At 38.3% G+C, this 24,521-nt stretch overlaps 1 protein-coding gene across 1 annotated transcript in view; it reads right to left on the bottom strand.

Moving 5' to 3' along the window:
• The window catches only part of PDHX (pyruvate dehydrogenase complex component X), a 62,823-nt gene that overhangs the window by 35,578 nt on the left and 2,724 nt on the right, over window positions 1-24,521 (bottom strand). Inside the window, exons 2-3 of the mRNA XM_045808505.2 lie at window positions 12,671-12,751; window positions 982-1,082 (exon numbers count right to left, since the gene is read on the bottom strand). Coding sequence (XP_045664461.2) covers window positions 982-1,082; window positions 12,671-12,751 — 182 coding nt within the window. The remainder of the gene's footprint in view (window positions 1-981; window positions 1,083-12,670; window positions 12,752-24,521) is intronic.

The following is a 24,521-nucleotide window of genomic DNA, read 5'->3' as shown; positions in this document are numbered from 1 at the left end:
AGGAAGTATTTTCAACACTGGGTTTTAACATGGCTGTTATTAATGTAGATGACAAGGAAAGGAAGTTTGATAACTAGAATGTAAAAAGCAACACATAAATGATGAAAAAAGGGAAAAGGATTTTCTAGTAAGAAACACAAATGAAAAACTGTGTATAGATCTACATCTAATTAGATTATAACATTCCAAAGTGTGGTCTTTGGATAAAATGTACAAAGGAAGGTGTTGTATACATTCCCAAAACAGAGGTGAGCTGGCATCTCAGAATTTAAAACATATCAACAATGGAATACTAACAGATGTGCAGTGTCTCTGCACTAATCAAACTACAGAGGCAAGAATGGATACTTACTGTTCAGTTGCAAATAACCAATACAAATTAATTAGATAAACCTATAGATTGACATAGGGGCTAATGGTCACCAAGAGCCGAGTGAGTAATTATAATAATAATGAAAGTAGCAACATTTATTGATGCTTGGTGGGTGACAAGTCTTGTACTGAGTGTCTATGTATTATCTCAATCTCTACTACTGCTCCATGGTGTAGATATTATTATTATCTCTACTTTATTATGAAGAAAAAGGTACAAAGAGGTTAAAGAATTTGCCAATCACCGGGCACCTGAGTGCTTCAGTCAGTTGAGCGTCCGACTCTTGGTTTTGGCTCAGGTCACGATCTTAGGTTCGTGAGATCGGGCCCCAGGCTGGGTTCCACGCCCACCATGGAGTCGGCTTGAGATTCTCTCTCTCTCTCCCCCTCTGCCCTTCCCCCTGCTCGTGCATTCTCTTTCTCACTCTCTCTCCCAAATAAATAAAATCTTTAAAAATAAATAAATACAATAAAAATAATAAAAATCTATTACGTAGATACAGATAACACTATAAACACAGTGGTAAAAATAAAAGGTGACTTTAATTCAAGAAACTTCACATTTAAGAGATCTTCATCCCACTGAAGACAATCAAAATAAAAACTTACCACTATTTTGGCCAAGATGCCGTCATCACTTGCATCTAAGGTAACCACAGCTTTGTCAGTCTCTATTTCACATAAGGCATCTCCAGCACTCACAGCTTCACCTACAAAACAAGACTGGGTTTGTTTTGTTTTTTAAAATATGAATGTTAGTATGTGGGTTGGAGTGTGCGTTAAGTGCATAAAACATGAATAATGAATACCAAAATATTCAGTAGCTAGCTATGGGCTGTAGAATTACAAGTAATTTTCATTGTGTATGTGTGTGTTTGCATGCGTATATACGTGTGGTTTGTTGTATTTTCCAAAAGCTCTATAAAGGACATAAACATGTGTTATAATAAAAACAATTACAAAAGATTATTGAACAGATATTAAAAATGAAATCAAATTTTAGAAACAATAGCAATGAATGCATATTCTCTTCCAAACAAATCAATTCCAGATCCATTCCTTTCTTTTTAATATGTTTTGACTATTATTCCATGAGGGGAAAAGTTTTACAATTAATAGCACTTCCGGGTTAACATTGTAGCATAAATTCAGAAACCCTATTGGCACTGCAGAGCATAAATAAATAAAGCATATTAAACAAAAAGAGACAATGTCAAAGACACAACTGAGGTCAAATCAGAAACATTTCTGTGCAACAGAAACAATATGGAAACTCAAAAATGTTGAGCAAGACCCGAATTACTGTTTCTGGAACTAGAAGCAGGTGGTGGGGCGGGGGAGGTTAGCGGGGGAATGCAGTGGTTTCCTTTGGAATAAAGAGAACTAGAAGTGATTTGCTGCAGACAGGGATGCAAATCAGAATCTCCCCTTAAAGCTAGGGCTGGGTCAGTGCCTCTACTCATAATAGAAGGCCAATGGGGCAATCAAGACCTGTTGACTAGGACTCTGGCTTTAATCAGAACTGTAGGTCTAGGAAGGTAGGGAACAAAAATACCACCTCAATACGAGGATCTGAGCCAAGCCACTCTCTGGCTCCATTACTGCATCTACTGATATCTCCAATATCAATAGCAAAATCCCTAGACTGGGGGTGGGGAAAGGGAGAATGGAGGGCAGCTGGGAAGACACTGAAACATAAACAAAAAGCCTTTTTAAATAAATAAATAGATAGATAAATAAATATTAAAACAAACTTCCAAAACATCTGAAGAAATTTAATGCTAAGAAAGAAAACCACAAAACCAGTAATGAAAACAGAAATTTATTTCAGATGAAATTCATTTAGTGCAACCTGCCAGATTTTTAAGTAAGTATTTTGAGGATGTTCAGAAATACAAATGAAGGTAAAAGATCCATCACAAGAACAAGAGATAAAAAACAATGTACAGAAATGAAACAAAATGACATCACATAGGAAAAGCCTAATTAGAAATCTTGTAAATGAAAAATACAGTCATTGAAATAAAAAGAAGCAATCATTGGGATGTATTCTAGACTGGACATATGAAAGTGAATTAGTAAATTAAAGGCAGCATTAAGGAACTACAGGCAGAGAAAAAGATTAAAAGTAGAAGAAAGCAGCAAGAGACACAGACTGAGGCTGCAACGTTTGTCTAATAGATTTTCCAACGGAAGACTGGAGAGAATGGTCTGCTTAATATTCTCTCTCTCTTCCTTTGCCCTTACTCCACCCTCCCTTTCACAACACACACACACACACACAATATATATATATATATATATATATATATATATATATATATATGAATAAAAGGATTCTTTAGACATAAAAGGCTAAGAAAATTTACCACCTATTGATGAGCTATTAAAAAATGCAGTTCACCAAGAAGAAAAATGGACATAAGTGGGGACCCATGGACTACACGAAACAAGTTACTACAGAAATCGATAGAATGGTAACTATGAATCATTTAAAAGCTAATTTCTGAAGGTTTAAAAAAATGTAAAACTCAAACTCTAAAAAAAAGTAAGCTGGAGAAGGAAATGTTTAGTTGACAGTTATAGCATGCAAAGAACTTTGACATAAATAGGCAGAACAAATGCTAAATAACTCTAGATTTTATTGGCAAAATTTAATTAAATATATATCCAAAATATTTAATGATGTACACCCCCCAAAGAAATAGAAATATAATTTACAGCATTCCACAAAGCAGAGGAAAAATTAAATAAAAACTGTCACCCAACTGAAGACAGACACATGAAAAAAAACAAAAAAACAAAACCGCAGAAGTCCAAATGCATCGGTAATTGTAATAAATAAAAACGGATTAAAACAACCTACTAAAAGCAGTAGAAATAGTCAAAATGAATACAAAAAAATAAAATCTGCATAAACGTGGCTTACAAGAGACAGACCTAAAAACCAGAATACAAATACAGGTATGTAACATACAAATACACTCCCCCACACATATACCAAAAATAGCTGGTATAGCAGTATTTATAGGCACACTCAATAAAAGAACATGAAGGAAAATCTAAAACACTAAGATAAATATGCTCTGGAAGTTCACTGTATAGAAACTACTTCATTGTACGCCACGATGGTCACAGAGATGGTTATATTATCTTCAGTTAAAACAGTTTGGAACCATCAATATAAACTATTTTTAACGAAATCAACATTATCTGTTAGATGACATTTATGAAACACCTAAAAGGTGATTGTTGGCCTAACCCCAAAGAGATTTTTCTATTCAACAAATATTAAAAATGCTTTCGGGCACTGAGGATACAGCAGTGGAGGGGGGGAGTTATGATTCTAACCTCAAGAAGTTTGCTTACTACCTAGTGACACTTAATTGGAAATTATGGTGGGATTAGGTAAAGTTAGGATGCCACAGTAACATTCAGGAGGGACATCTAATTTAGTTTTTGCAAGGTGAAGGGCTTCCTAAAAAAAGAATATATAAGAATATATATATTTTTTTCTTTTTTACAGAATTATGTATGTTATATACATAGTATTTATACATATATATAATCTGAGACTGAAAAGATGAGAAGACAATCAAGTAAAGAAGCAGTGATCCAAGCAGAAGGCACAACATACCCAAAGCCCAGGAGGCAAAAGAGAACAGGAAACTTTGGAGGAGCTGGCTAACAGTACCTGAGAGAAGCAATGAGAGATTAGGCTGGTGAGGTAAGCAGAAATCAGACCCAAAAGGAACCTTGTATGTCACATGGAGAGAGCAGATTATATCATCTTACATACTTCTTTACAATGACATATGTTTTCATAGTTAAAATAGACTGTATTTCAAAAGGAAAAAAAAAATCATACCCTTATGTTTCTGCTGTAACCATGGAAAAAAAACAATGGAACTAGGCCACCTAGCAATTAAATACTTCTAGACACCTAGAAATTCTGCCCATAAGAAAACAGTAAAATGATGTTTTATCATTTATGTTCACCTGCTGCAAATTCCAAACACCCTTTAAGAACCATAGATTAAAAAAAAAAAAAAGCCCCACAAAAAAACAAACCATAGATCAGCCATCAATCAATCTAGATGATTTTGTTTCTAGTCCTGATTCCTACAACACTTGTAATTAATTTGAAATGAATCACAAATTGCATTCTAAAATGTTATGTTGCTACTGTTATTTGTTTTTTTCAATTGGGTTTTCCTCTATTTACCAGGCTATGAGCTTCTTCGCAGTAGGAATCAGACACATCTTAAGTGTTTTACATTCTACCTCATTACCCTGGACTCCAGCTAGTGCTTCACACACGATGAGTTTGCGATTAAAATACTTGAGGGAAAAAAAAAAATACAGTAATTTCACAAATCCTCATGTCATCATAAGGTTGACATCAAACTATCACTTATATTTCGTTTGGTTCTAACAGTTGATTTGTAGCATGCTTCTAACAGTTAATCTCAGGTATCCTATCTCAGCTATCTCAGGTAGCCTATTTCCTTTTTATGGTGTTTCAATTCTATGTACCCTACTCACATAACACAGACATATATATTTGCTATATGAGAATGCCATGAGAGAGAAAATGGAAATAAACACAGAGAAGGATCGATCCATTACACAATGAACTTTCCCCAGAAACCACAGCAAAGTTTAAAACATCGCACTATTATGTAAGGGCACATTACCCCTAATTTTATGAAACTAAGGTATTAGCTATCAATAATCAAACATAATGTAAATACCAAAAGAAAACTTTGAGACTTATAATAAGCCACGATGATTCTAAATATCCCCAGTTTTGGCCTCGATGAACAAGTTAGTGCTATAACTGAGAAAATCTGCAAAGCAGAGTAGTTACAACTCAGATACAGGTTTGATTCGAAGCTCTGACACTTGCAAGTAACCTTGACCAAATTACTTAATCTCTCTCTCAGGAAGGTTTTGAATGCACAGCTGTTAAAAAAAAAGATCACGGAACTGGAAATGTTAGGTTAACTCTTCATACACATCTTCAAACACTTCACAACATCTTTAGATAAAAACATGAGGCATGTTATTGAGAACCATTAAGAACCAGGCCTCATTCTCACTCCCTATCCCATACTGTCATTTCAAACAGATCATTCAACAATTAGTAGACACCAGTATATAAGGCATTATACTAAGCACTGGTTGCAAACACAACGAGAAGACATGGTTCTGTCCACAAAGAGTTTGTAGTCCAAAGGAGAGGGCTGAAAAGCCAGCACAGAGCATCACGGAGGGCGTGAGGTGACAGATGGCTCCTCGGAGGCCATGTGGCAGGAGATGGCAGCTGTGCAGTGTCTCTGCCCCATCTCCTCGTGGCGCCTGTCAGCAGCCGAGGCGGAGCGGGCCCGGAGCGAGAGTGCGGGCCCCAGGAGGGGCCAGAGCAGAGGCCCGCCCGGGGGCCGCTCCCCAGCACCGAAGCCAGCATCATCGTCGGTTCCTTCGTCCAGACGGGTGGCTGCCGGAGCTGAGGCCTGGAGTTACAGAGGCTTCCCCTGATCTTTTTAAATTCTGGGTATGATGTATAGTCTTGATCAAACACAATGGTCATATTTATAAAATAAATAAATACATCCCGTGACTTTAACAAAATAATTCTGTCCTGCCAAAAATTAAGAATAAAAGTATTTATTTAAAAGGTGTAAAGGTATATATGGTGGTGGTGGCGGGGGGGGGGGGGAGCTAGCTTTCATCTATAAGACCAAGTAAATCACATCTCCATGAACATGAAAGAAAAAAACCTCTTCTTAGTGCTAAGTTGAAGCATAATAACAGCTATGATTTGAGAAAAATAATTCAACTGTTTACACAACAAAAACTTACTAGTTAAGTATGTAAATGACATTGTACAAGACAGGATGGTAAAAAATAATAAAATCAGACAGACCTGCTTCAAGAAGTTCTTAATGTGACTGAAGAGTACAGACAAGCAGGCCACGGCCATCCCACCCAATCAGGGAGTACAGCAGCGTGGGAAGACAGAGGAGGGGCCCCTCGTCAGTGCTCGTCAACCCTTTTCACCTCATCACACACACACAAAATATTATTTGCATGAAAAAAGACCCCAGGCAACAGTGCTCCGGCCATCCGAGGTCCTGCCCTGAGAGCCACCGGCAGGAGTAGCAGTTTGAGAAGGAAATGGCTGGGCGAAGTTAACCTCCCTTACATCCTTCTGACCCCTTACATTTTATTATGTGGCCTATTTCAAGCGCTCAACACACACGTGGCTCGGGGTCACCCACTCTATGGGACAGGACAGATACAGAACATTTCCATCACCACAGAAAGTTGTATTAAATAGAGCAGCAATCAGTAATTGCACTCACAATTCTAAAATCTTAACGTGATAGAAATATTAACAATAAATGTGAGAAAGCATAGATGGACTGCTGTTCAGCAATGAAAGGAAGGCACTGCTGACAGAGGCTACAACACGGATGAGCCTCAACACCACACTACCTGGAAGAAGCCAGTCACAAAAGACAACACATTACAGGATTCTAGCCCGTGAAATGCCCGGGAAAGGCAAAATTTGAGAGCCACAAAGCAGATCACGCTAGGGATGGGAGAAAGAAGTGACTGCCGTCAGGCACCCGGGATATTCTGAGTGACAGACATGTTCTGTAACTGGATTTTGGTGATACTGCACAACTCTTTCTACTTAACTAAAAATCATGGAATTGTGCACTTAAAATCAGCAAAATCTATGCTATGTAAACTATACCTCAATAAAGCTGATAAAATAGTAACAGACCGAAAAAAATGGTGAAGCTACTTATGAAATGTGTGTTTCAAAACTTTTCCATTTTAGGACCACAGACATGGATACAAATCCCTAGAAATAACAGACACTGGAGCTCTTCTTCGGTAGAACGCAGAGACCCCGTGTGAGCCCACAATGGTACCTTGCGATAACACTTCCAACAGCGATGAACTCCTTCAAAACAGTTTTGCTTCAGAATTGTATGCTCTACATTAATGAGATCTAAAGACTTATCCAACAGCTATTTGAGATAGTCGCACGACAGAAGGAATGTCCACATAAAATGACAGTCTCTGCGGGAGAACATCAAGAACAGCGGCAGCAAACAGACTGACGAAGCACGCGCTGTGTTCCAGACACCGTGACGGAGTAAGTCCTCTGCGGGACTACCTCCACCTGCTTCTCTTCCAGTGTCTCATGGTATGCTCTCCAATCTCTCAAGAGAGAAAACAGTGTTTTTCATACCCTCAAATACTCTCTCACACAAGGGGAGAACAAGAATATTTTCTTCCTTTTGTTATTTTAACAGATTTGATTTCAATTGATGAACAAATAAGCTATAACCATGTTCACTAAACTGAAAATATCTGAAGCACATTTTTCTCACCAAATAACAAACTTGTAAAAAAGATGTGGAATTACAGTTCAGTTCACCTAGCAGGAGATTCCGACACTGTATATGTTACCTATCACTTTTGAAGTGTCTTCTCCACCAATTTTATAATGCATATTCTTTACTTAACCCCAGACTGAAGTTAAGTATTGCAATATTTGTTATAAAACTGCTTTGCTAACATTCATTAGATCAACAAAGATGGGAAAAATTTATATATTAGTGCATATTTCCGAGGCTCCAACAAAACAAAATGAAACTGAATTATCACAGACTTCTAAGACCAGGGATATACCTTAGATTTCAATTAGTTCAACTCACCCCAGGGTATTTCATGGCAGAGTGGGAACCCCAAAGGACAAACTGTGATTCCCAGGCCAGAGTTCCTTTCACTGCACCTTTATCACCTTAGCTAAAAACACACCCTCCCACACCCCCCAAATCATTAGTAATAATAGTTGTGAATTACAGAGTCTTCGATTTTCAAGAAATCATTAAAAGTTTTTAAGAACAAACTGCTATCCATTAAAGGTTATCAGATCATTAGCCTTAAAAATAAACTAGATTTATAATTAGATATAACACTAGTGTTTTTTATGAAAAAAATTCGATCCTCTTAATGTTTGAAGGTCTAAACTCATTGTTTCAAATAACAGTGACCATGCATTAAAAAGCTCTCAAGACCAAATTTTTTAAAAAATACAGCTAATAAGACAAAGTGGTATACATAAAGTTTGATGCAAGAATTGAAACGTTTTTCATACCAAATGACTGAACCAAGATATCATAAATGTATCAAACCCCAAACATACTTAGACGTATAGTCACATGTATACTGTACATAAATGTTAATGAAAATAAGTTATGCTCAAAAGATCACAATGAAATCATACACATGATGAACTTAAAGAAAGAAGACAATGAATTACTGAGGACCAAAGATTAAGATTACTCAATTACTTATAGTACATTAGTAAAGGAACACTTCTCTTCAGTTGGCAGAACACAATTTTAACAGTAACCTTCAGGGAAACATGCTCCAGGGGCATACAGCATATCCTGGCTTGTCCTATGTGAAAACATTGTCATCAAAAGGAAAAAAGAACAGAATGATGAGACCATATGTCTCCTGCCTCTTCATCATACTCTCCATATTCTAATGGATGTGAATAAGTTATCAGGTTGCCAGAGAGCTAGAAGTCTGAAGGATAAATGAGGGCCAAAGAATCCTTCTTATCTACTTCAAAATGTGAAAAAAATTAATCTTTTTATAATAACCCTGTTCTGTGTCTGAATCATTATGTAATGACACCAACACTCTGTCATAGTGAATATGGAAACAGCCAAAGCTCTGTAATTCATCAAGAAAAAGAAACCTAAAAATAGACTCCAACTGATTACATTATTTATAAAGGTGAAACTTTCTTAGATACTGATAATTATTTTAAAAGATAGCAGCCGTGCAGAGCCAACTGCTCAGAGTGCTTCCTAATAAAGTGCTGGCTCTTTTACTTATGTGATCTATGTCCTCCTCAAATTCTAGAAAATTCTCTGCCACTTTTGCCATGAATATTATCTTTTTCTCATTCTCTTTTTTCCCTCCTCCTAGAATTCCTGCTATTGGATGATTGGATGATTTTCATTTTATTCCTCATGCCTCAATTCTTGTTCATATTTTCTACTGCTTTCTCTCTGGGCTGCATGTAAGCTAATTTTCTCAAGTTGAACTTCTGTTCACTGATTCTTTGCTCAGTCACACTTTAACCCAACCTTCAGTTTTTCATTTTCTAATTTTACAGACAATATTTTTCATTCTTAGAAGTTCTGTTTGTCCTTTTCAAATCTGTCCAGACTTTCTGGAGAGTGTCTGTCTCTTTTCAGATCTTCAATTCCTTCTCTTACATGGTTAGTCATTTCAAACAGACATTTTTATGTATCTAGCAATTCCAATGAACTGAAGCTCTTACAGGTCTAGACCTGCTGCTTGGTATGCCTCATGACCTTTGCTCCTAAAAGACTACTTCCATGTTTTTATTAAATTTGAGATTATGAACTCTTCGTAAGTGGGACTTTATCTGGAAATCTTGTATGGCTTGGACTGGAGGCCGCATCTTTCCAGAATAATGGCTTCTGCCAGGGAACCCAGGAAGACTGTCAGCCCAGAACCACTTTACCTCTGCTTGTGGATTCCCAGAAAATGCAAGTACTATAAATGTGAACCTCAAAGCTTTATGAGGATAGGCCTATGAAAGCAAATTTTCAAGGGAGTAGGCATTCTTATTCCATACAGATCCCAAATCCAACAGATGAATCTGCTTGTTATCATATGGCATTAAATTCCATCCATACACTGACGACTCTCAAATTTCTATCTCCGAGTCAGACTTCACTCATGAACTTCAAATCCTACCACCAATCATCTATTCATCACCTTCACTTCAATGTCTAATAAGCATCTCAAATTTACCACATCAAAGCCTAAACCTAACTTCTTGATTTCCCCTCCCCTTGGTCCCCCATCAAAAACACCTGTTCCCAATCTCATTTATTCTTCTTCCGGCTCAGACCTTGTGGGGCACATGGCTCCAACTCCCACTCACCGCTGTGGATGCTGCTAGCATTTGATGATTCCCCTTTCTTGTATTTAAGTACTACTTACCATTTAAAAATTTGCTTTATAATTTTCTATCCAGTAGTGAGCAGAAGCCTTACCCCATTGTTTAGATGGTCATACTGACCAAAAGTCCTCAGGGTTGACTTCAAATGTGAGCTGGCAAAGGGAGCTACTTCAATGACTTATAGTTTGCTCTTGATGCCAGAGTGCCGTTAGGGTGTAATGCCACTAACGAGGCTCGAGAAAGCACACAGAAACCACTTCCTATATAATAACCATGAGTTGTGGCTAGGTTTTAGGATAAAGACCTTACAGACTGACAAACTGATGACTGGAATTCAAGATCCTTCCCATAACCCATCTGACCTCACACACACTATGCCCTTAATGTAGCCTAACTACCTACTATTGCCAAAATACATGTCATGACACCTCACTTCAAAGATTTTGCCAAATTGTGTACATTACCCAGGATGTCCTTTCACGGTTTTTTTGCTGTTTTTCTTTTTTAAACAAAACCCACGTATTCCACAAGGACCAGGTCAAATAGTACCTCATCTGCAAAGCTCTCTTATCCTTGTCATATTTCCTGCTTTTGGCTTCCTCTTCCCCTGCCAATATATTTACTGATCAGCCACTTACTGTGCCGCCGGGTGTGTTCCAATTACTATGCTAGTCATAAAAGGTAAAGGAGACATATCAAGACACATTCCCCACTGACGAACAGGATTAAGTAATGCTTCCAATCAGACACGGTATCTAGCACAGCAAGAACCAGTCACGGTTATCTGGATAGCCTCACTGTACCACACCTCCTAACCTCCATATTGGTCTAACCCATAGTTCCAAGTTCCTGCTGTGAGGTCCATTTTGTAATCTTCCTTGTTGCCTTCCTAGCACCCCAGTCCCCCTCAAAGAAATGAGGCATTCTCCTAAACTCTCAAGCTCATTTGGCTAAGGTTCAGAAGTCAATACTTGCAGCGTTCTTCCCAATTCCCGTATTTGTCATCACTGGCAAAAGTGTTACCATGGGGCACCTGGGTGGCTCAGTCGTTAAGCGTCTGCCTTTGGCCCAGGGCATGACCCCAGGGTCCTGGGATTGAGCCCCATATCGGGCTCCCTGCTCTGCTGGGAGCCTGCTTCTTCCTCTCCCACTCCCCCTGCTTGTGTTCCCTCTCTCGCTGGCTGTCTCTCTGTCAAATAAATAAATAAAATCTTTAAAAAAAAAAAAAAAGTGATACTATGAATGGCTCTATCTTCTGGAATCCCAGTGTAACTGTCAGACTGAATTCTTGCCCACTGCCGAAACTGTCTCAATGTTGTTTTACAAGCACTAGACTGGACCACTAGACTGGACCAGCATGTGCCTGGATGATATCTGTGTCCGCTGAGTCACACACATGTCCTTGCCAGGGCTCGTCTCTGGTATTAGATATGGCATCCCAAGCCATGTCATCCATAAGCTCCCTTCTTTCTGTTTTTAACACTTGGTTCACCATTTTTCAAGCTGAAGCATAAATATGGCTACGGGAAATTCATCTGGCCCATTTCTCTGTGTATCTTGTCTAGCAATTTCTAATAGGGACTGGAGATTCATCCTCTTTCCTCCACAAAGGTTTAACATGTTGCAGAATGAGTAAAGCACGGGGAAATGTTACTCTACTGCCACACGTGGGAATGACCCGGGGTGGGGGGGAGGAAAAGAGAGCAGCCACCAGAAATATAAAGTCTCCTTCTCCAGATCCCTTCACATTAATTGTTCCTTCGTCCCTCTGTATGATGGAGGCATAATAATACATTTCACTATCTAGTAGGACTAGAATCCTTCTCTACTGCTCTTCCTTGGAGAGTTTTCTCTATTATTCTTACTTATTTGTTCTTGCCAATGAAATTTAAAATCGACTTGCTCAGCTTCAGGAAACACACGCACACATACACAGACAGCATCATCGTAAAACCAAATTAACTTACGGGGATCAACAAATTTATGATGTAGACACTAAAAGCTAAGTATAAAAAGTAAAACTAAGAGAAAAATGTCTCAAAATATTTTGAGTCTCAAAATATATTTCTCTGCTCGTGAAAAGATACAGGCTGAACCCAGAAAACCTTTGCTACATTACACATTACCATGGGAAAAGTTTATTTAAACAAACTTAGATTAACTAGCGGAGGATGTGATTTATTTTATGTGTTGTGTAATACAGCTGATTGGAAAAGAACCCAAAACGATGAACTAACGCAAGGCATTAATAGTGTACTCGCTCACCTTCCTTTTTCAGCCATTTCACAATGTTTCCTTCTTCCATTGTAGGAGACAGCGATGGCATCAGTATCTTAATGGGATCAGCTGAAAATGAAAAAAGGAAAGATTAGCCACAAAAAAACAATGCACCTCATGATGCATCAATAAGAAGCCCAAACACATTAAAATCAAATTCAGTTTGAGAAAGAAAATATTCCAAAATCTAAAAGACTCTCAAGTGGTCAAACTAAGGGTCCAGTAAATAGTATGGAAACGTAAAATTCTCATTTTTTTTTAAAAAATTAAACTCTTTTTGGAATCCTTTCCTTTTTCATAGCTCCCCAGTCACGTGTATTTTCAATCCAGATGCTTACAAGATTTAAAAAAAAAAAAAAAGTTGATTTATGTTTCCCCTCCTTCTTCACGTCTGTTACAGCAAAAAAATATTTACAAGTAAAATGACCAAAGGAAAAGACAAATAAGGAAAAAAAAAAAAACTAGGATTCTGATAACCTACAACAAAGTAATCAAAATTAGACTTTAAGAAATTGATTGTATTTTTTATTTTCCTCTACTATTACACTATTTAAGAATCAAAGGTTCTTGCTGGTAAGTATGAAAGGAGAAGATCTGCCTTGTCAAAGAGGACAAGGCAAGCAAACCTCCATGGTGAAATTAATCTCAGATTGTATTCCATACAACATTTCAATTAGGAATCCAAACAGGTAGACTCAAACCAGCGTGACCCCTCAGTGAAACGCTGCTACCTTCTCCTTGGATATCAAAAAAGGACACACTCTCTATAATGTGCTTGCCCAATAATCGTCCCGTGTCCAGGACCACACTCATTCAAAGAGCACACAGCTGGTACATTAAATTCATATACAGTTTATACTAATAAAGCAGTTAATAGCATATACCAGCTCCTAGCAGTAGCCATAGCAAGAAATGACATTCCCTGAAACCTTCCACAGAACCTATTCTCTCCTCAGATTATTCAACTCTCTGACCCAAAAAAAGCAAAACACTATAAAGCACATCTAATATATTTCAAATGTGGAAGTGCACATGACATTTCCACTGACATTTAGGGTTAAAAGCCAGGGAACTGAACACTAATGTTAAAGGAGGTTAAGTATTTCCTTTGGGAAACAGAACTAATTTACTGTGATTTCAAGCAGAGAGTTCCTACAGCTTCATGGTAAAGGAGTGCTATCTCCGAAGCATTTGGAGAGAAGCTTCTGTCCTCTCTCCACCAAGCACACATACCTGCCTCAGCCTCTTCCTCATTTTCTCTTAAGAATTGCCAGCCTCGGGGCACCTGGGTGGCCCAGTCAGTTAAGTGTCTGCCTTCAGCTCAGATCATGATCCCTGAGTCCTGGGAATTCCTGCTCAGTGGGGAGTCTGCTTCTCCCTCTGCTGCTGCCCCCCCCCCCCCGCCCCAGATTTGGGCATGAGCATGGCCCTCTCTCTCTCTCTCTTTCTAGCTTGCTCTCTCTCTCTCTCAAGTAAACAAATAAACTCTTAAAAAAGGAAAAAAAGAAAAAAAAAAAGGAAAGTACCGCCTGCCTTAGGGAACTTGCATTTTCCTCTCAGCTCTTCCATGTGCAAGGCCTAAGTGGACCTGCCTTTCAAAGGCAGCTAGCAGGCCTACCTCTGTTCCTGCCATCAGGGCCCACTGTGTGTGAGGAAGCAATTCAGGTATGTGTGCTTGCTTTATATACACGAACTCTCCTCAAACAAAAGCCCAAAGTCTAAATATGGGGTTAGAGTGGGAAGCCAGACGGTAGAAGGCCACAGACCTAAGTCACATCCTCTAATCCAACAAAGCGACCACATTGAAAGTGTGATCTCCATCTGACTTTCTTTGCCTCTCTATGGGTACCAAACTCTAAGAAGGACAGAAAAGTCGAATTTTCATTCCTAATACCCCAACAGTGGTAGAGCCCAAACCAAACTCTTAAGTCAACACACCCATTTCATCAATGAGACAACTACAAGCCACTGATTAAGGGATTTGGATTCCTCCTGCCTATCTCGCAAGGTTATACTCTACTACACTGCACAGATACTTCTCATCATTAATTGATGATCCTTATAAATACAGATCATCAATTTAACACTGGTTATTCAGAGCCTACCCACCCAGAAATTCGAAACACGGCAAAGCAGAATTCTCAAACCCATGTGAACGTATCTTCAGTAAAATTTCCCAATAAGCCCTTTCCCTACCTTGGGCTTAAAAACATTCCTGTATCAAGAAACCACTTTTATGGGGCGCCTGGGTGGCTCAGTCATTAAGTGTCTGCCTTTGGCTCAGGGTATGATCCCAGAGTCCTGGGATCAAGCCCCGCAGGGCTCCCTGCTCGGCTGGGAGCCTGCTTCTTCCTCTCCCACTCCCCTGTTTGTGTTCCCTCTCTCACTGGCTGTCTCTCTCTGTCAAGTGAATAAATAAAATCTTACAAAAAAAAAAAAAAAAAGAAAGAAACCACTTTTACTACTAACAATGAATGTAGAAGAAAGCAGGGTGATCATTAAGCACATCCACAATGACTTTCCTAATTCCTGATAAATCCTTCTTTATTATTTATTAATAATTAATGTATTATTAACAAGCCATGTATTTATTATTAAAATCTGATTTATTGTTAAAACACAGTTATCGTAGGAGAGACTAGCAAACATGGGCCATCAAATCCTGTGCATTATGTCTCTCGAAAACTTTCACCTCACAGTTTCATTTAATTTCCCAGCTACGTCTAGTTGAAATTCAAACCATGACCGTAATACGGCTTAAAAATATCTTCGCATTTTTTTCTTTAGTAAAATAAGTCCCCATGGACTAAAACAGGCACATTAAGATACTGAATGGGGAGAAAAGAATGCAAACTACTACGCATGCCCTCAGTGCAGTGCCATCTATAGAACACCAGAGTACAAGATTCTTAAGGGAACTAGAATTCAGGTTGTGCATTTAGGGAAAACACAACACACACAGGCAAACTTAACATTAGTGATGCATCTCCAAATCTGAACTGTAACAAGCCTATACTTAATTCCGAGAATTCATTAAAAGTGCTCAAAGCCTGATAAACTGACCCCATTTAGAAACAATAAAATAAGCTTTCTTATCCCCTACATTACATTGCATGTGCCTCTTTCATTTTCTCATGGCTTAATGTAGAAAACAAATAAAAACATTTGCCTTCAAAATGTTTTGTGAGTTCAAGCCTCCGCACTTAATTTTTTAAAGCTCATACTGACAAATGGGGTTTAAAAAAAATACAAATAAAAAATTTACCTTCAAATAGCACCATGATAAGAGGTCAGCCTCTTCTTGAAAAACACAGTTTCAAAAAAAGGCCCAATATATTGCTTCCCTCAAAAAGTTCAAGGCTGGTATGAGATAGAATATTTCATAATCACATACATATGAAATTTATATCAAATGGAGTTCCACTTCAAAGCAACAAAATAAATGGACTTCAATAATTCTATGTCCAGATTCTAATTTATGACAGACACTAAATCAAGTCTTCCAAAACAAAACCTCGCTTCAGTATTTTTATACATTGGTTCCAGTTGCCAAGATACAATTCATATTTATTTTATGATTCTATCTCTTATTATAATCTCTCACCTATGAGACCTTTGCATTTCCATTATTCCTGACATTAAGGACTATATTATGAAACTTTTGTATTTATTAAGTATTATTTTCCAAATGACCGCATCAAGAACTCAAAATTTTTCATATTTTAAGAATAAAAAGAACATAATCATTCCTCATACAGCCACCCTTCAATGATGAATTGAAATTGTTTCTCTAAATAATGACAATAAAATATAAAAATTCTGTAATAGATCACTATCCGTACTCTGAAATGAAGGTGACAAAACCAAAGAAAGACATTTTGGACATCTCTCTTATTTGGTACTATCTCTTGATGGATTACACTAGCTTACTAAAGAAAGTAAACTGTGCAGTGTATTTTCTGATTAATCTAGCCAATCTACCCTTGGATTCCCATGCCAGAAAATCACTTCAAAACATAAACATTAATTTACTAAAAATGGTACATATTTCATTCTAGTATATTCTCTTTTGACTGGAACATTATATATATCTTTTCCAAATGTATTTTTCCAGTGGGAAAGTTAAGTATGCAATCATATCAGCTTTGAATGACAGGCTGCACATTATTAATATCTGCCCTTTATGGCTGTTGTCAATTCTATTCAGGCGTATGGATTTTTTTTCTAGACTTCTTGGAATTTTGGCCTATTCCTAATATTTTAAATTTCATTACAGAAATTAAATATAGCTTCCCTTTCCACTCCAGTAAGCAGTACGTCCTACTACTTTCCTCCCGTCAAGTTGAGGAGGCCTTGAAATGAGCACCAATTATATTTCCTACTAATAACTGGGCACAACTATGAATAAGAATAAAGGAAATGTGTTTTATTCTCCACGGGTCATACCAGTTATTTCAATTAATACTCAAAAATACACCCAAATTTTAGTTAGCGTTTAACTCTCTGGTAGTGATTTTAGTGTTAGCTTTTTATTCCTTCCTAGCTAACTAACAAATAATAGCTAATAGTTTATAAAGTCCTTCTGTTCTTCTGTAGTTAAAAACATATATAAAAATTTTAAGATGACTACAGCAACGTACATTTCCAGTTTCTATTTAAAACAATGATTTTTAAAAGTAGAGTCCCCAAAATTACTACAACTGACTGTCCTAATCTTTTTTCTTCAACAGAGAGACACAATAAATTCAATTTTTTTGCTTAGTGTATTGCTGCTTAAGCAATCTACCAATCACTGAATTTTAAAAGTTTCTCTAAGCAATTCCTACATTTCTTCAAATCTGCTCTTCTAAGAATAATTCTGTTTTCAACTTCAAATATGGTATACTAATCTAATTCTTCTTCTCATTCCCTAAAGAACTTCTTTTATCCTAAGAACAAAACACTCAAACTTCAGTAAAATCAATATCAAACCTTTAAATTGATGTTTTATACATCAATCCTAAAAGATCTCCAGATTAAAAACAACAATATAAGCAAACTCTTAAAATATAAAAGCAGAACAAATTGCTTAGTGGTGAATACGAAGCAGATCTAAGTTCCATTACTGTGACAAAGAAATTAAGGAAATTCTGCAGTCTATATACGATACCACTTGAGCACCAGGCTCTAGTCCATTTATAGGGCTATTATCCATACACAAAAAATCATGTAGACTAAGTGAAGAAGTAAATTATCCAATACTTTCTTTGTGTGCCTCCCTGTTCTTCACATTAATTTGCTTCTTCTCTAAGTAGGGAGAGATGGTGCTCATTTAATCACCTCTCTTTCCAATGCAAGAACTCATTAAATATAATTAACCTTTAAAACATCTGTTAAAAATAAAACAATTCTGCCATCTGCAGGCTGGATGAAACAAAGCACAATGAAGTTCAGGTAATTTAAAAATCAACACGAGGGCACAAAATAATACTAACACTTAACTTTGAATACAAGCGGCTACAGCAAATTTTTTTAAAATTGAGTGCTTGTTATCTTCTTTATTCAAACAGTGATTTTGGCGTACTACCAGTGTAAGAATAAACTGAAAATGTCAGAGGGCAACAGAAAATGCATGCACCATGGTTTGTAAAAAGAGCATTTACAGGTCTTGCCACAGTTAAAGACGGCCCACAAACACCATATATGGCATCATCCATTTCCTACCTGCTTAGCTTGTACGCCACACAGAAGGAAAGGATATACTCCAAAACGGCAGAAGGGATTTCATGTAAGAGCCTTTTATTTCTTTTGTTTCTTATAATCCGCATTTTAGTGGTTTTCTCCAGTAAGTTTATCCAATTTTACTCCCTGCCCAAAACTTATCTAACACGAAGTAAAAAAAAGAAAAAAGGGGCGCCTGGGTGGCTCAGTCCTTAAGCGTCTGCCTTCGGCTCAGGGCGTGATCCAGGTGTTCCGGGACCGAGCCCCACATCAGGCTTCTCCGCTGGGAGCCTGCTTCTTCCTCTCCCACTCCCCCTGCTTGTGTTCCCTCTCTCGCTGGCTGTCTCTCTCTCTGTCAAATAAATAAAATCTTTAAAAAAAAATTAAAAAAATAAAAATATTTAAAAAAAAAGGGTAGTTTTGTTTTTGTTATTTTTAGACACAAACCCACAAGGACAGGGAGAGAGGAAGGAATAATAGCACACAAATTTGGTAGTAGAAAAGTTAGCAGTAAATAGATGAGTAATAATTGACTGAAGAGATTCTAGAAAGCTGAATCCTAAGCCAGCAGCGGGGAAAGCCAGGATAATCACCTGGTCATACAACAGAATTCCCCAAAGGCCCAGGAACTGGCAGTCCTGAGGATCTCTGGAAATGGGGAATGGGGGTGGGCGTTTGGGTGAATGCTAGCTGAGATGCAGTCAGATACGTGGATCCCCTCCTGCAGTCCAGTATTGGGTAACAACCCACCCTCATTCAACAGAAGACTGGGACACTGGAGATTGTTTCTCTGGAGAAGGTAAAAGACTTTTACGATGGAGGTTCTCTAAACCTTTAGAATGGAGGTTCAACTTACACATCTGGAGGTATGCAGAAACTGCAAAAAATAAATTGAGAAATGATCTGATGTGACTGACAGTACAGAAAGTTGTGATGAGAAGTTATTAGATGGTGTGGGATGAATCAGCAATAGTTACAGAGGAAACTAGAGAAAACATTTAAAAGGCAACAATGTCAGGAAAAGCAAAAAAGTAAGAGTGGTAACAATCAATTTGGGACAATATATGACAATGCCGAGTTGTGTATGATGTTTGTGGAGTGTAAATACTGAATATGGATTTAACCAAGAACAACAAAATAACTACGCTGGGCAACAAGAGAGGGAGAACCCAGGGCATGGCACGTCCAGCACTCATCCACAGCTAATATGTAGCACAGAAATAGGGAGATGAGCAAATGCTGGAACAAAACTAAGAGACAAAATTTGTTGCTTGTAAGAAAGAAGACTGGGGAAGTAGAGACAGACCCACTGTATTGTTATACGCCTTTTAGTACTATTTGACTATTTAAACTATCTGCATGTATTCCTGTGTTAAGGTAAGTATTTTATTACTCAATAAAATGGTTAGTTAATTTTATAAAAAATCTTAACAAGCAGTAGCATACCCTGGTGATTCAGTGAACAGGCACTGGAACCAAACTGCCTAGGTTCCAATTACCCACCACTTACAAGTCACTCAATCATTCCGTGCCTCAGTTGCCTCTTCCGTAAAATAGAGAGTTTATAAGGATTAAAGAAGGTTAACACATGCAAAGTCTTTACAGTGGGGCCTGGCAAAAAGTCAGTCAGTCTCAAAAGCATTAGCTATTTATTACTGATAGGAGGTATGGAATCAGTTAAGAGGGTGGATCTGCAGACTCCAGAGATGGCTAGATGTATCCCAGTATCGTGCTTTACAACTCCTGCCTCGAGAAATGGAAGATGGAATCACACAGTTCCTTTCACATCCCCAGTCTCAAGATGAAGGTTTTGTTTCTACTGTCTCCTTTACCTAATCCGGCCTTGTTCTCACAGCTATGTACACGAACTCTTGACCTCTATTTTAACCGTAGTGCACATTTGAAAACCAAATTCTCATTAAAATCATCAGCAAATATTTTATCTTCAGTGGTGCTGTCATAACATTCTCTACCACAGCTAACAAGCCAATGAGGCCCTTAGTAAATGCCTCCTGAGCTCTTGTTATCCTAGCCCTAGACCAACACAAGACCAAAATCTTGACCTCAAAAGGATTATGGTTTAAATGGGCAGTCAAGAGATGTATGTGTGTGTATGTATATATATATATATATATATATGTACTAGAGGGCAGTAGATAAAAATGCCATAAGAACACTGCAGGGCAATGAGAGCTGAGATTCTAGCTGATCAAGAAAGGGGGAAAAATTTGTGCTAGTACCACTTCACTTCGTACGCATTAGAATGGCTATTATCAAAAACCCAGAAAACAAGTGTTGGCAAGATGTGGAGAAATTGGAATCCTTGCTCGTTGTTGGTGGGAAAGTAAAATGGAGTGGCTGCTATGGAAAACAATATAATTCCCCCCAAAATTAAACACACTATTACCATTTTATCCAGGCCTCCTATGTCTGGGTATACACCCAAAAGAACTGACAGCGGGAGCTTGAACAGATATCTGTACACCCATGTTCATAGTAGCATTATTCGCCACAGCCAACAGGCGGAAGCAACCCCAGTGTCCAACAAGAGATGAATGGATAAACAAAATGCGGTAGAGACATACGATGAAACATGATTCAGCCTTAAAAAGGAAGGAAATTCAAATAACTGCAACAAAACAGATGAAACCCGAGCCATTATGCTAAGTGAAATAAGCTAAACACAGAAAGACCGATGCGGTGGGGCTCCGCCCTTGGGAGGTACTCAGAGGAGGCAAATTCACAGGGACAGAAAGTAGAATGGTGGTCACCTGGGGCTAGGAAGACAGGGGAAAGGAGATGCATTAAGGGACACAGGGTTTCAGTTTGGGATGATGAAAAAGCTCTAGAGATAGATGGTGGTGATGGCTGCACAACAATGCAGATGTTACTCACTACCATGGAACTGAATGCATAACAGTAATTAAAATGGTGCATTTTATGTGTATTTACTACACACAGTGTGCTAGGCAAGAAAACAAGGTGAGGGAATAAGCAGGTATTTCAGATGAGGAGAACATCATTTGCAAAGAAGGAGGTGGGAATTGCAGCTTAGTTTGGCTGGTGTGTAAAATATAACGAAAATGAAAAGTGAGCATGTAAATTAAAAAAGTATGTTGGGACTATTACATTATAGTACTCTATAGTACCTTATAGTACTATCATAACTTAAGTTTAATACCTCATTAATGGGTTTGATGTTATTTAAACAGCAATGGAAAACCATGAAAAAAATTTTGAGCAAGAGAAATAACCACAGTTAAAAACTGAACTTGTGTGCAGTTCCACATAAATGGCTTATGTTCACAAACCTATAATTTACAGAAAAAAATAAAACTGCACATGCTTTGAGATGGTCACAACTATAAACTTTGCAGAAAAATTAAAATAATAGGATTTTAAGTACAAGATGAAGCTATCCATGAATTTGTTACCTATTCTCCTTTATCCACATAGACCATTTGACATGAGAGACTGAAAAGGCACCTAGGATCTTCCATTAGATCTTCCAAATGTTTGGCCTTCATTCTACCAGTGGTAGAGAGAAATGAGAGGCACTTCTGGAACATGGGGCCTTGTACACCACAGTCAGGACTTCAGATCTCATTCTGAGTTTAATGAGAAGTCTTGGAGATTTTCAGTAGAGAACTGACATGATCTGATTTATAATTTAAAAGAAGCAATCTGGGGGCGCCTGGGTGGCTCGGTCGGTTAAGCATCCAACTCTTGATCTCAGCTCAGGTTTTGAACTCAGGGTCATAAGTTGGTCCAGTGTGAAGCCTACTTTAAAAAAGGGGGGGTTCTGGGTGGCTCAGTCGGTTAAGCATATGCCTTCAGCTCAGATCATGATCCTGGGGTCCCGGGATCGAGTCCCACATTGGGCTCCCTGCTCAGTGGGAAGCCTGCTTCTCCCACACTCTCTGCAGCTCCCCCTGCTTGTTCTCTCTCTCTCTGTCAAATAAATAAATAAAATCTGTTAAACAAAAAAAAAAAAAAAAAAAAAGGAAGAAAAGAAAAGAAGCAACACTCAAAGCTGCATGGGGAACAGACTGTACTGGGCCAAGGGTGATGGTAGGGATATGTCCCAGGACACTCCTGCAATAATCTAGAGTAGAGGTAGTGGTAGCCCGGACCAGGCTAACTGGTGAGGAGTGGTCAGATTACATTTAAAAGCTAGAGCCAACAGGAATTTCCAATAGACTGAATAAGCCATATGAAAGTCAGGCGTCAGGGATGACTCTACCCATGAGTACAAGTGAAATAACAAAAATCAAAATCAGATGCTGCAGCTCCAAAAAGAAAATCTTTCTTCCTATAAAAAAGTGCCCAAAGAGCCTTATAAACTCTATAGACTCGATTTCTATTCAGCTGTTCAAATGCCTACAGAAAAATTCCATTAAACAACAGGTCAGTTATATAGATCCTGTGCTTACCCTTGTGCCCAGCCCTCAGGCCACAATCCAGGGAAACTACACTTGCTTCTTCCAAGTATAAAATATTTTATATATATTATACTTGCTCCTTTCCCCCCCTCTTAGCATGAGAACCACCATATTTATAAACAATACAGTACCTGGTTGTTTCAGTGCTCAACGGAAGTATAAAGTCTAAGGACTGACAGGTGTGAGTCAGGAGGGTAGGGGAGAGATCTCCCATTTGCCCTTCTAGAGCTACTCCTCAGCTTTCCCCATACCACTGCACGTGCTTCAACAACAGGCTTCCTTGAGCTCACGCTTCTCCCTGGGTTCAGCCAATGGGCAGCATTAAGCAGGAGATGAAGGGAGAAAGGAGAGCAACGTCAGGGTATTTATTTCCCCAGCTCCCTCCCTGTGGGGACACCTGGGCTGGTTGGATCCTTTAACTGAAGGACACACCTCCACCACTGGTCCTCCCCTCAGGCTCGGTCCTTTCTAGCTCTGGCAACTGCTCCCTTCCCCTGCCTCTTCACAAGGAGTGGGGACAGCATCTGCTCTACATAGCCCCTTAGTACAGTACCATCTCCACACCCGAATTCACAGAAATTAGTCACTTAGTAAACGCTCCTCAAATTACCCATTTTTAGACTGCCATCTATTCCCTGCCAGGATCCTACAGAAAGATTTAGGAGGGTAGTACTTAAGTAATGAGAAAAATTTCAAACCACAGGGAAGGTCACTCCATTTGAAGAAATAGCATGAATCAACATTTCCAAATTACCGGTTTTATATAAATGTATTTCTCTAGCCATTTGTTTATAATGGGAACCCCTATAAAAAAAAAACATACGTTTCTTGTTCTCAGATATGGTAAATATCCTTGCAAAGTAGCACTATTTTCTACAGGAAATGACAGAAATGTTTATGGAAATAGGCTGGAGACTAGGCAGTGTTTATAGATAACCTACATGGAGATGCACGAGTTTCCTGGAATCACATAGAATATTTTGCATGCATACAGTTTTCTCAAAAAGTGGTAGAGCTTTTATCAGTTTTCAAATAGATCTGTGCCCCTCTAAAAACCAGCACTAGTAGATTCCCAAGGAAGCTCTCCTGAATTATATATAAGCCAACCTTAATTCTCCGCTAAAACTTTTCAAGTAAGAAAGCCCTTGACTGCAGCAAAGTATCGAGTAGATCACTAGCTACAGGTAATGTACTGCCTACCAAGTACAAAAATAAAATAAAATACAATACAATAAAACAAAACAAAATAAAATCACCATTCTCTCCATTTTGTTTAAGGAATTTGCTGATTCTTTCATACACATAGTATCCAATGGTGCATCTGTAAGGAAGCTGGCCAGACCCGTAGGTAGTCTACGGCTGCAGAACTACTTCCTCTGAGTGGGAGAAACCAAACACTACACAAGAGTTTCAGCCTGCAATACTGGCCTTCCCACTACTAAATTATAAAATTAAAATTCTACCTGTATCCATTTATTTTGCAATCTTGGAACAGGACAAAAAGAAATCACCACTCAAGAGTCCAACAAAAAAATGGACACGTGCATGTTTGGGGATTTACACATTTTGCTCTAAGAGGCAAACGAAATGAAGCTCAAGACAATGAAGCTTGCTGTTCCCCAACACAAAGCTCAAGCTCAAGACAAAAGAGTACAGGTGACCCTCGAACATGAGTTTGAACCCTGCAGGCCCATTTA

The sequence above is a fragment of the Ursus americanus genome, chromosome 24, assembly GCF_024610735.1.
Source record: "Ursus americanus isolate L20-20 chromosome 24, mUrsAme1.1.p, whole genome shotgun sequence".
NCBI lineage: Eukaryota > Metazoa > Chordata > Mammalia > Carnivora > Ursidae > Ursus > Ursus americanus.
The sequence above is the reverse complement of the archived record's forward strand: the minus strand, read 5'-3'. Positions and strand labels throughout refer to the sequence as shown.